This window comes from Nicotiana tabacum, chromosome 15, assembly GCF_000715075.1.
Source record: "Nicotiana tabacum cultivar K326 chromosome 15, ASM71507v2, whole genome shotgun sequence".
Classification (NCBI taxonomy): domain Eukaryota; kingdom Viridiplantae; phylum Streptophyta; class Magnoliopsida; order Solanales; family Solanaceae; genus Nicotiana; species Nicotiana tabacum.
The window spans coordinates 123,442,244-123,454,746 of NC_134094.1; the positions used below are offsets into that span (position 1 = coordinate 123,442,244).

General features: G+C 36.2%; 2 protein-coding genes across 2 annotated transcripts; both read left to right on the forward strand.

The window, feature by feature from the left end:
* Positions 1–348: 348 nt before the first annotated feature.
* Positions 349–3,085, forward strand: LOC107763849 (guanine nucleotide-binding protein subunit beta-like protein). The gene is given in 2 exon segments (NM_001324815.1): positions 349–1,259; positions 2,707–3,085. Coding segments are annotated over 2 exon segments (981 nt in total). The 5' UTR covers positions 349–380; the 3' UTR covers positions 2,809–3,085.
* A 2,326-nt stretch (positions 3,086–5,411) lies between these two features.
* On the forward strand, positions 5,412–12,292 carry LOC107763848 (peroxisome biogenesis protein 3-2-like). The gene is made up of 7 exons (XM_016582354.2): positions 5,412–5,652; positions 6,081–6,242; positions 6,355–6,554; positions 6,643–6,773; positions 9,440–9,567; positions 10,983–11,210; positions 11,818–12,292. The coding sequence occupies exons 1-7, from the start codon at positions 5,648–5,650 to the stop codon at positions 12,071–12,073; spliced, it is 1,110 nt and encodes a 369-aa protein (XP_016437840.1). The 5' UTR covers positions 5,412–5,647; the 3' UTR covers positions 12,074–12,292.
* The last annotated feature ends 211 nt before the right edge of the window (positions 12,293–12,503 follow it).

The window sequence follows — 12,503 nt, forward strand, 5'->3', positions numbered from 1 at the left end:
ATAATTCTTTTTCCTAATTGTAGTTATTAATTGCTAAATTATAAGATATAGTATCTTCTCAAATGAAGTGTTGATTTTCACTTAAAATCTTCAATTCTTATAAAACGGTTTCTTAAGTGAAGTTATTTTTTAAACATAAGCTCAACTTCAACAATTTATTTTTTTCAATTTTAGCTTCAAATACTATTTTATTAAGGGAACTCTTGGATTATCGGACCATTAACCCGGGGTACAGAGCAGATCAGTAGCAAAAGCCCAAAACCCTAAAAACCTTCCACCATATAAAATCATCCCTTTCATGTTTAGGGTTTCTCCTTCGCTTTCATTTTGCTTATAGCCTGCGAGCTCAGTCGCCACCCACCCACCACCTGTTCGACAAAATGTCGCAAGAATCACTAGTACTCCGCGGCACAATGAGGGCCCACACTGACTGGGTCACAGCCATCGCCACCCCAGTTGACAACTCCGATATGATCGTCACATCCTCACGTGACAAATCCATCATCGTTTGGTCAATAACAAAAGACGGCCCACAATACGGCGTCCCCCGTCGACGTCTCACCGGCCATGGCCATTTCGTTCAAGACGTCGTCCTTTCATCCGACGGCATGTTCGCTCTTTCCGGATCTTGGGACGGTGAGCTCCGTTTGTGGGATCTTCAAGCTGGTACCACCGCCCGTCGTTTCGTCGGACACACTAAGGATGTTTTGTCCGTCGCATTTTCTGTTGACAACCGTCAGATCGTGTCAGCATCCCGTGATAAGAGCATCAGGCTTTGGAACACTTTGGGTGAGTGTAAGTACACGATTCAGGACGGAGATTCGCATTCTGATTGGGTCTCATGTGTTCGTTTCAGCCCGAATAATCTTCAGCCAACTATCGTATCTGGGTCGTGGGACAGAACTGTAAAAATATGGAACCTTACCAACTGTAAGCTCCGTGCTACGCTTGCTGGACACACTGGGTATGTGAATACTGCGGCTGTGTCTCCAGATGGTTCTTTGTGTGCTAGTGGAGGAAAGGATGGAGTGATTTTGTTGTGGGATTTGGCTGAAGGGAAGAAATTGTACTCGCTTGAGTCGGGTTCTATTATTCACTCGCTTTGTTTTAGCCCAAATAGGTACTGGTTGTGTGCTGCCACTGAGTCGAGTATTAAGATTTGGGATTTGGAGAGCAAGACTATCGTGGATGATTTGAAAGTTGATCTGAAGCAAGAGAGTGAAATGTCTTCTGAGGGAACTGCTTCTGGCAAAAACAAGGTGGGTTTGATTTTTGTTTTCATTTTTTGCTTCAAGAATGTTACTTTTGGTTTATTGGATTGTGTTATTGTATCATATGAAGTTATTTGTTGGTTGAATGCGTTTATTGTGAATATTAGTTCTTGTTGTAGTGTATTAATGATATAGATAGAGTGACTAATAGCTGGAAATAGGTCTTTGAGAATGTTGTAGCAGTTCATAGTCTAATTAGACTAAAATAACTAAGTGTAGTTAATAATTCTAGCTGTTCTTGTTCTCGGGAATTCATGGTATAATATCCTCTACCCTGTTAAAAGTTATGGTAGTAATTGGAAGAGTATTAGTTTTTCAGTAGTATTTATCATCTGTAATTTGTCACCTATGACTCTCATTATCATTTTTTTGTGGTTTCTAGCATACTTTTCTACTGATGTAGTCTGTTGTTTTTAGCACAAATGAGTAGCTTTAATATATGGAATGATTGCAGCTGTTTTTAGTTTCAAGTTTATAATTTCTATCTCTGCCGTTCGGTTGGACCTATTTTTGTGAGGATTTATGTTCTAGGCAACAATAACAACAACAACCCAGTTTTTGTGAGGATTTATGTTCTAGGCAACAATGTCTTGGGAGGGTAGTGTGTACTCATACCTTACCCCTGCCTCGGAGAGTAGAGAGACTGTTTCTGATAGATTCTCGGCTCAAGAAGACAAAAAGAGACAATATATCAGTACCATCAACATAAATCACACGAATAATAGCAACATCATAAGAACCAGAAAATAGATTAAAAACAATAACAATAACCAGTGAATAAGGCTCGGTACTATGAAAAAATGGAAGAATAGTGTGAACACAACAATAATTGCTAGTAGCCTAAGACAAAACCTTATTAGACTAGCCTCACCCGGTACGAAGTAGAATAATGCTAAGCTACCTTCTAGCCTACCACCCTAATGCTCGACCTCCACCTCTTCCTATCAAGGGCCATGTCCTCGGAAATCTGAAGCCACGCTGTGTCTTGCCTGATCACCTCTCCCCAATACTTCTTAGGTCGCCCTCTATCTCTTCTCGAATCGCTTATACCTCTTGACCGGGGCATCTGGGCTTCTTCTTCGCACGTGCCCAAACCATCTAAGCCTCGCTTCCTGCATCTTGTCATCCACAGAACCTCCTGACTGGTTCTACGCAATGACATTGTAAGTGTATTTTTACATGTTATAGAAACTTTCCATTTTCTTTAAGGTTGCCAATTAATATTTGTATAGAGAATTTCCTGCAATTTCTTCAAGTGACATAATGGATGTAAATCTTATTTACATCCATCAGTGAGTAGAACTTATTTTCTAATTATACCGTGCTGCCGTTGGACCTAATTTTTGTGATGATGTCCATATTTGTCAGTTCTAATATTGTCAATGTTGAAATAAGCTGTGAGTGTAGCTAACCTCATTGTATATCCATCTGCCAGGTCATATACTGCACCAGTTTGAGCTGGAGTGCTGATGGAAGCACACTTTTCAGCGGATACACAGATGGCTTGATTAGAGTGTGGGGTATTGGCCGTTATTAGGATGAAACATGTAGCACCATTTGGCCTGACCTTCATTTGGATGAAATCTAAAACATTGGAAGAAGTATGTCTGGAGTCTCCTTGTTTTCATGGCTACGAGGCCTTTTCTGTTACAGTTTTGGATTTTATTTAAGCATGTTATATTGGATGTAGATCCAAGAAGCTCTTTTGCCTAGCCTTATGAGTAATTTTATGTTTCCTTCTGTGTTTTTCTTACAGATCTTCAGTTTGTTTATGATTTTATGAGGATATATACATCTTGAATCTCTTTATAGTCTTTTTTGTCCTCGTTTTTCTTGGTGTTGGGGGTCATCTATACTCCTGCAATTATTTATCAGTTTGCCTGGGTAAATAGCTTGTTTTGTTCATATACTCCCTTTGTTTTGTTCATATACTCCCTGGGTAATTTTTGCGCAAGAAGAGTTAGGTCATATACTCCCTTTGTTTTGTTCCCTATTGTCACTTGCAAGTTGACATATGGTAGCTAGAGAAAGTTGTTGGAGTTTATTCTGAAATGTAACTTCTATAAAAGCATATTTGAGGATGCACTCAATTTGTCGAAGTTATTTATTTGTTTTTGCTATAGAGCTTTGCCATTTTTGGTGTCATACTTAGACAAGTTTGTGCTATATTAACATTACATGCTATATATTGGCATTGTGATGTCTATCCTAAGGTGCCAAGTTTCTTATCAGCCAACGATTAGATTGAATCAACTTAAATATGAAATACAACGCTAAAGGCACCTTTAATGATGTCATAAATGTAATTGCCTCCATATCTTTATGTTAAGTATTTGGAAATCCACTTGTACTAATGGCAACTGTCCACGAATGCAGGATTTACTTGATGTAAAATCATCTTCCATTCAATAGAAAAAAATTCAATTCAACAAAATAAAAACTTATGTTCTTACGATATAAGTAGATGTGAGATATACAAATGTTCTTTTCCTAATGGTGAAAGTGTTACTTGGGTTCAATTTAATTCACAAAAGTTACTGATATAGTTCACAAGAACATTGATAACTTAAAGGGAAGAATGTACTATGCTTTTATGAAAATCATAGGTCAATAATCGATATCAGCATAGGGATTGAGAATGTCTATGATCTGAAATTGATGAGTAAGTTTAATTTTATTCACAAAGTTGGAAGAAAGTATGATTTTCACCTTTTTAAAATAAAAACGAATTTGCTCTGCACTGGCATGTTTCTTACTAAAAACTTTTAATTGTATTTTACTAGTCCAGTCTTGTTTGGAGAGACCAGAAGGATCACAGAAGCTTCTTCTCTCTAGCATTCGAAACCAAATTTGCGACTTTCATTGTTAAGGGATCAATATGTCAATGCACAAGACAGCTTTTGTCCAAAAATGAAATTTCCTCTCCCTCTAGTTCGGAGGCAGAACTATGATTTGAAGAGGGACACCACTCAAACTTAAGTAAATGCAGGAGCCAAAATCGAACCCAGGTAGCACTAAAAATTAAGTTGTGCTTTCCTAAATCGATAAATGTAGCTGTCTAAGATTTAAATCTTAGGGTGCAAATCAATATATATATATATATATATATATATATATATATATATATATACAGTACATTCTTTAGAACAGGTAATCCATTCTTGATAGCAAACTCTTGGCTGCTTTTGCACTTCTGCTCACTGCAAGTAAAGGCAAGTAGCAATTTTAGAGAGTAAACAGAATAATAATTGTGAAATGTTCAGGTAAGAATGAGAGGCAAGGGCATGTTTCTTATTTTAATTTTTCTACTATTACATAAGAGGGGATCTGAAAAAAATGGAAGGAAGAATGAAATAAAGAGAATTTAACTCACCCATATTATGTATTATCTAAAGGATTCTCACAACTATCATTAGATTGCAAGTCTTCATACTATTAGTGTAGTTAGTGAGGAAACAGGAGAGAAAATAAATTTAAATTTTCATTGCAATTACTATTTAAGTGATCTGATTATGTAAATATCTTTTACACAATCAGTGTATAGAATTTAAACTCTATTATATATTTGTGTTGGCCTTCAAAAGAGACACATACATCCTCTTCTCAATGAACTTGAATTTCTTTTTTTCCCGAGGTAAAATCATGGAGAAATACTACCACAAAACCAATAATAACATAGCCAAATGTTTAATTGTTTAAGGCATAGATTACTCGAATCAAAATCATCAGTTTTCCAGGTTTATGTTTTCCAAATTCATTTGCTCAATTAGTAGGCGTTTGGACATAAAAAATGTGAAATTTAAAAAAAGTAGTTTCTGAACTTAAGTTAAAAAATAGTTGAAAATTAAAATTATGTTTTGACATGCATTCCACTTAAAAAAAAATTTGTGAGAGAAAAATATTGCTTATTTGAAAAAGAGGCAAACTACTTTTTCAAATTTGAAATTCATCTTCCAAAATATTTGAAACTCATCTTTAAAAATTCAAAGAAATATATAACCAAATAATATTTTGAAAATGAGTATCGAACAAACAAGAAAAATTATTCATAGACAAACGGGGTAATGTTTCACTATTTATAGAAACTCCAAGAAATGTCTACGACTTATTTTCATTTCTTGTTTTTATAATATCAGCCGCTTTTTAATTCAATGCTCCAACCAAACAAACACACTTGCCAATTACAAGGTGACCCCATTCGGACATCGGAAGTTCAAACTTCAAAGCAGCTAACCAATTCTTAGCCTAAAACCCTCACAACTATTCACTTTTACAAGTTCCTAACAAATCAAAAGGGAAAATTATAGATAACAAGTTCCGGCCATAACAAAGGCCGGTGTAAACTAACAGAAGATAACCAAAGCAAAATTGATTGGATGTGGTTCGTTAAATTCCTTTCTTTCCCTTTTTTATATTATGCTTTTTATAGAATTGTATTTTGTGATGTTCAATTTTGTTTCATTTTTCATTGTTTTCCTTTTCTTTCTTCTTTCTCCCCATTGAATTAACCTTATCAAGTATCTATATTATCTAAAATATAAAAAAATATTTACATAATCAGGTCACTTGTTTGTCAATTACATGTAAATCTCTTGATAAACATTAATCGGTAATCTGGTAAAAATGGTAACTTGACTGTTATTTTTATACTGTAAATGTATATAACTTAAATTTTTATCGAGAAAGGGTCCAAATAGAGTGGAATGGGTGTAGATGATGCATACAGCAGAATCGTAACTAGTTTGGGAGTCGGATAGATTTGATTGATTGATCATTCATTCATTATGGACTGTGGTTTTCTTGGAATAGGGAATTTTGGAGAAGACATAAGAGGAAGGTATATGTTACAGTTGGAGTTTTGGGAAGCGGATACTTTTTGTATAAGTTGTATAATGCACACCGGCGAAAGCTTTCTGATCTTGAGAGAGAACTCGCCGACCAAAGGAGAAGCGAGGAACTCATTAAATCCCAGTTAAGATCTCTCTCTCTTTTTTGTTTTGTTTTCGTGAATGGTAATGCTTGTCTAAGAGTTTCGTCATGCTTGAAGTCATTAATGTCTGAATTGGTTTTGTTTGATCGGTAGGGTGAAGTCACATTTTGAAAATATTCAAAGGATAGCTGATTCAACAACGTTACCTCATGTAATGCGATGTTTAAGTAGTCAGATAGAAGAAGAATTGGACCTCGCACACTTGACAGAGAGGTTGATGAAAGGAAAAGATTTGCCAAATAGTCTAACAGCTGCAGAGAAGCTCGAGCTATGGGAGAGACTCAAAATTTTAAGTATGTAGAATGGGCTTTTAACTTTTGATGCATTGAAATTTGACATAGAGTAGTTTGCTTATCTTGTTTGGATGTTGTGGTCTTCCAGGTTTTACAAGAATGGTGTTGTCTCTCTGGGTGACAACACTGCTAAGCTTATATATTAGAGTTCAAGTCAACATATTAGGGAGACATCTCTATATAGACACAGCACGTGGCATTGGAAGTTCTGGCCAATTAGTAAGAACTGCTGCCTTTCTTGTTCATGACGGTATAATTGGTAGCTCGTGATTATCACTGTGTCTAAATTGTATTAGAGAAGCCTTGCCGCTAATTGTGTTCCTTAAGGTCATGTAATTTTAGATTGCTAGCTACTGATCAGTGTTGGTGTCTGGGATTATGTGAAATTCTTGTTCTTGGGAAGGTCTACACTTTTCGGTTGTTTGTAATGACTGCATCAGATTTGGCAACGACAACTCTGTTAGGCTCGAGCTCCTTAATTCATCCGGATCTCCCTTACTGAGAAAAGGTGGTTGGAACTCAGCTATAGCAGTGTACCCTACCACCAGACTGCAGCATATTCAAACCAGTAGAACTGAAGGATGTCTCCTGATATCTTTCTATACTCTCTATCACCCTTCCAAGTGCTGATTTCTTAACAGAAACCTTTTTTCATTTCAAATTCTTAACCTCCAACTTTTGCTTTCATTGCCTAACTACCCCGTTTAATCTTCTCTGCATCTATCTTATGCCCAGAGCCAAGTTCTTTTGTTCATCACTGCAGAACCTTTACTGTCTCTCATCATTACTTATCGGAAAAAAAAAAATTCTATCTGTCCACCGTGTGACTACTTTTGTACAAAGTTAATGCAAGCCTAGTTTTATTTTATTTGTGTCAGTTATTAAACTTTGAAAAAACTCACTGATAGCAATGTGTGCTCTTTTCTGATTTATAAAAAGGTAATATTTTACTATGCATATTTCAGGTGTACGTCCTCTTTCTATATAACAATACATTCTAAATTAGAATTATGTAGTTATGCTCCTCTTGGCCTGGTGTACTTTCGGTATTATTAAGTTTTGAAATTTGTTATGTAGCAGATGCCTTGTGCAGTCACATATTCAGGCAGATAATTGGTAGGTCAGTTTTGAGGTCATTCTAAATGAAATTCTGAAGATATTTGATAAAGCACCTTGCTATTCTCCTAAGCAGCTTTAAGTTCCCTAACAAAAGTGGGATTGCCATGCGTGTCTGCAAACCATAGAGTTATTGAACCAGGCTCTATTTATGAGTGTTCTAATCCCTCTTTTTCAAACTTTCACATCATGGACTCCTGGACTTACAGTTGCGGCGACAAATCCAATAGGGTGTGGACTAAGGTTAGGGCCGTGAGCCCTATAGATGCAATATGGACAAAAATTAGCTCACATGGTTTGAGAGTTTTACGGGGGATTGAAGCAGCAACCAACCTTTTGGAGGCTAGCTCTTTTTATGTAGTATCCTTGAAAGAATAATGGCATACAAAATAGATATGTCTTTTTTAATTATATTAAAAATGAACTCTTTGATTTGTCTTGTTCGTGAGGTGTGACAGAGCTGATTCTATTCAATTAATATACTTTAACTGCAATTCTCCGTAAAACAGATTAGTTTTCTGTTTTTCGGATTATATCTAGCCTGGACCTACCTTCGGCAATCAAACTACGTCTCAAACAATCTATTGATCATGTGTCAAATTCTTGGCTAAGTTGCAGTTTCTGATTTGTTAATATGTTCGTCTACTTGGTATTTTGAAGATTTCCAGATATGCTGCTTTGTCATCCCTCTGTAAAAGCATTCCTATGCAGATTTCAAAGGGTACCCATGTTCTTCTTGGACATCCAGTCACCCAGTTGTACTCCAAAATTTTCCTGTTGTCAGGTTCATAATGGTTTCATCTAATTTTGCATTTCACTTTTTGTCTCCCTTCTCATGGTGAAATGTCATCATCCTTAAGTTGAAGCTGAGCGTCTACTTGTTATGCAACGGGAGTTAAATTAATTTAATTGATTACCAGCAGCATGAGAACAATCGTAAGATTTGCACTAGCCATATCGAGGTAGAATGGCAAGAAATAAGTGGAACCAAAGACAAAGTGAAGCACTAAGTGCAGATACAAAAACAGAAATAAGGAGACTCTTATGTGCAGTTAATTATGACAACAAAGCGAAGTAGCAGGAAAACTATGTAGAGCCTACACACAGGAGGGAACCTACCCAAGAACCAAGGTGACTGTAATCTGTGGTTGGTGCTGGATAATGGGACATTTTCTTGGTAGAACTGGATCCTGACCTTTTGGTCTAGTACTGAGTATGTGGGTTTTTTACCCGAATTTGCAGTACGCTCAGCATCTTTCTGGGTGCCTCTCTCTCTCTCTCTCCATATATATATATATATATATATATATATATATATATATATATATATATATATATATATATATATATATATATATATATATATGCTTCATGATATTTTAATGAAGGAAATCTAACTGGAAAATATTCAACATCTAAAATTGTCTAGTTCTTGTACTCCCCATGTCTCAAACAATATGTAGTGGAGTGTGTGTGTGTGTGTGGGTGGGTGTGCGTACACACACTCACGGAGAACTTTTGAACCTTGTGGTCCATAGTCCAATTGAAACCGAGGAATCAGGTCCTGTCAGAAGCTTGAAATCAAAATGGAATTTCAATTGGTTATTAGCAAAGGAAAAGGAAAATCAAGATTACATGTTAATCTTTTTATGCCCATGGGAGTGCAATTTCTTTTCTTTTTCGTTATTGTGGGATAAAGCTGATAGATGGTTAGATTTTAGCCCATAGTTCTTTTGCTTATGGGAAACTGCTCTTCTTGTTTTTCTTAGGATGAAGCTGATCTGATTGACAGAAATGACCAGCAGCGTTTTCTGGCCAGTGCAGATTATTTAACTACTTTTGGCTTGCCTACCTTAATCTCTAGTTTTGAAGCAGCAACTTCTGAAGTTCTAAAAGGGTAGGCCTCTTATTTCTTCCTTTACCATGCAAACCATCGCATTATATGCGCATCTACTGTTGTTTATTTGGTCAGTTCAGTATCATTCTTCTGAATTTGTGTTTGTTAACTGGCCAATCCTTTTAGTTTTTCCGTTATCCCTGAGCAAAAGAGTTGTCAATCTCCAAGTTAAGAGAGACGGCAAGATCAATATAATTGAGAGTATACACAACAAAGTCTAAACTGCTTTCAAGCCTTATACCCGCTCACATTGCTCCAATTTCAACCTTAGTATTTATCTATTGCCATCAATGTGTAGCCGTACTTAACAGTTGTGGTATTATGTTATATATGCTTGACTGTGGGCTTCTTCTTATGGCTGGTTCCGACTGATAATATCTTAAGCAGCTTGATGCAAAAGGTTGGAAAAATAAAGGCCCAATATGTTGGAGATATGTGGAACTGAGGAAGAGAGGCTCCACAAAGTGAGACAACCTGGATGAAGATATCGGTCAGAGTTCTGCAGGAGGGTATTGAAGCGTTACTGTTGTACTCTTGTAAATGCAGTTAAGATTGGAGAATCTATAATGGCATTGAGGGTTTATGAAGTGGGAAAGGAGAATTAAAACACTCGTGGGGCAAAGTGTTTCTAGATTGTTGAATCGAAGACAATGGTTATGGCTGCTTGGCAAGTTAAACCAATGTGCTTAAATAAACAATACACGGGCTTCCGCTAAACCGACATGTTATTTCATAGAACATTAAAGCATGTCTACATTTTTTATTTCTAACAACTAACTGGAAGTACCAAAATTGATGATAAATATTGAATACTGAGAAACCCATGCTCATATGCTATTTGAATTTCAGTTTTTTATATAAGAACTGAGTAGTGTTACTCCTAGTTTTTTTTCAATTTGCAAGCAGTAGATGAGATCACATTTGTGTTATTCTCTGAATCGCTTTTCTTGTTTGTATACTTTCTTTGTAGTTGCATCTAAAGGATGTTTAGCTGGAAACAGATAACTACGAACATCAAGCACGATGGATAATATTAGAGCACAAATGTTATATTATGGAATTTAATGAGTTCGGATGAGATAAATAATACCAACTGCTCATTTTGCCATCTTCCAATTGCTGGGCGCTGGCGAGGCAAAGCTTCCCCAGTCTTACATAATTTCTTGAACTTGAGTTGGAGCTGATATGTAAATATCATTCTCCTTCTTCACAAAAAGGAAAAAATAGAATAAAAATCAATATCATTCTCCACGATTTACATATTTTGCTAGATGAAAGGGTTGATGATTAACCTTTCTTCGTGAACCTAAGGATTCTGGAGATTATTCTGTGTAATTATCCACAATATCTATATATAAAAGCTACATCTTGCCTGAAAGGTCTTTACAAAATAACACTGAACTTCTAATTTGTAGAAAACAGCTGAAGGATTTCTTCAACACTACTGTACTTCATGATACCATTATTCAGATATTGAACACCTTCATGAGCACGGCAAGTCCTCATCAGTGGCTGGGTTTTTTTATGCCAGAGGACTCTAAGCAAAATAGTGTTGATGTAAGTTTTAGCACTGGCAGCACAGATCTCTCCAATGCGTCAAAATTCGAACAACTTATGCAGGAGACACAAGCTGTGTTGTCAAGGTACTTCTCTTGCTATACATGCGTTTAGCAATATGAATTTCAGTTAGGTAATTAAAGCTCATCACTATGATGAGAATCAAATATAAACTTCTTTAGGGCACTAGGCACAATGTTAACCTGAATATTAAGAAAGCAATCATGTCAGCAATGCTACTTTCTGGAAGCAATCATGTGAGCAAGTCAGCTTCAAAAGTGACTTGCTTTGGATCACGTCATAGTGGAGAAGTTTTCATGTATATTATGTTTCTCCATATATAAGAACAGAAGGAGCTGATTTAATTTTGCACCTTTTTAAGATGCTTCTGTCATGAATACGGAATTTCCCTTCTTGCATCCTTGGTCCAACTCCCCCGGGCTTCCGCCCCCTCCACCCAACCAAAAAATAAAACAAAAAAACAAAAAGGACCTAAAGGAATGGTCTTCTGTGTTATTTCTTCATCGCGGTAGTTAGCTTCCTTTTCCTAGTTTTGTAAAGCATAAGCATACAAAAACTACAGCAAACTTCTTCAATGTTTAAAGTTTATCCAATATTTTGTTTCTCAGTGCAATCTTGTTGTTTTGTGGTAAACCTGTTATCAACACTCACTGTCCCTTTTTGTATCGACAGTGCTGAATTTTGCAATATTGTTGAAATATCGCTAAAAGCAGCAGTGGATGTACTGATGGAAGACATAAGGGTCTTATGCGGAGAGGCCAATTTAACATCAGGCATGCCATTAGCTAAACTACTACCGCGGATAGCCCATATGGATCAGATTCTACTTGAAGAACCCAACAGGAACAGGTATATTCAAGTCATCCAAGACATACCGGAAGTAGAAATATTCTTCACCCTGTTATATGCAAGCAGTCCTTCTTCATAGTTTAGGTTCATTGTTGTATTGTAGCTTCAGCATAGGCATGGATGTAAAAATAGTACATTTGGGTTTGGTTTAGTTTCTTTTAAGTGTTGTTACCTTGCTTTAGAAAATTTCATTTGATCGAAGAGTTAAAATGTGAACAAAATAAGAAGAAAACTTAGAGTTTCTAGTGAAAACTGTATTCTTTTATAGTATTCGAGTAAAAGAATTCGAGTTTCTGAAGACTTCATGGCCACCTCTGGTGTACCAGTTATCGTGCACACGCTAAACGCTGGGTAGCCAAGTGCGTCCTCATTATCGGATAACCTGAATTCAGGGGCGAATGTAGTATTCAACCTACGGGTTCAATTGAACCCATAACTTTCGATGCGAAGAAAAAATTTATATGTAAAAATTCATTAAAATTGCAAAAATAGTAGATATGAACCCATAA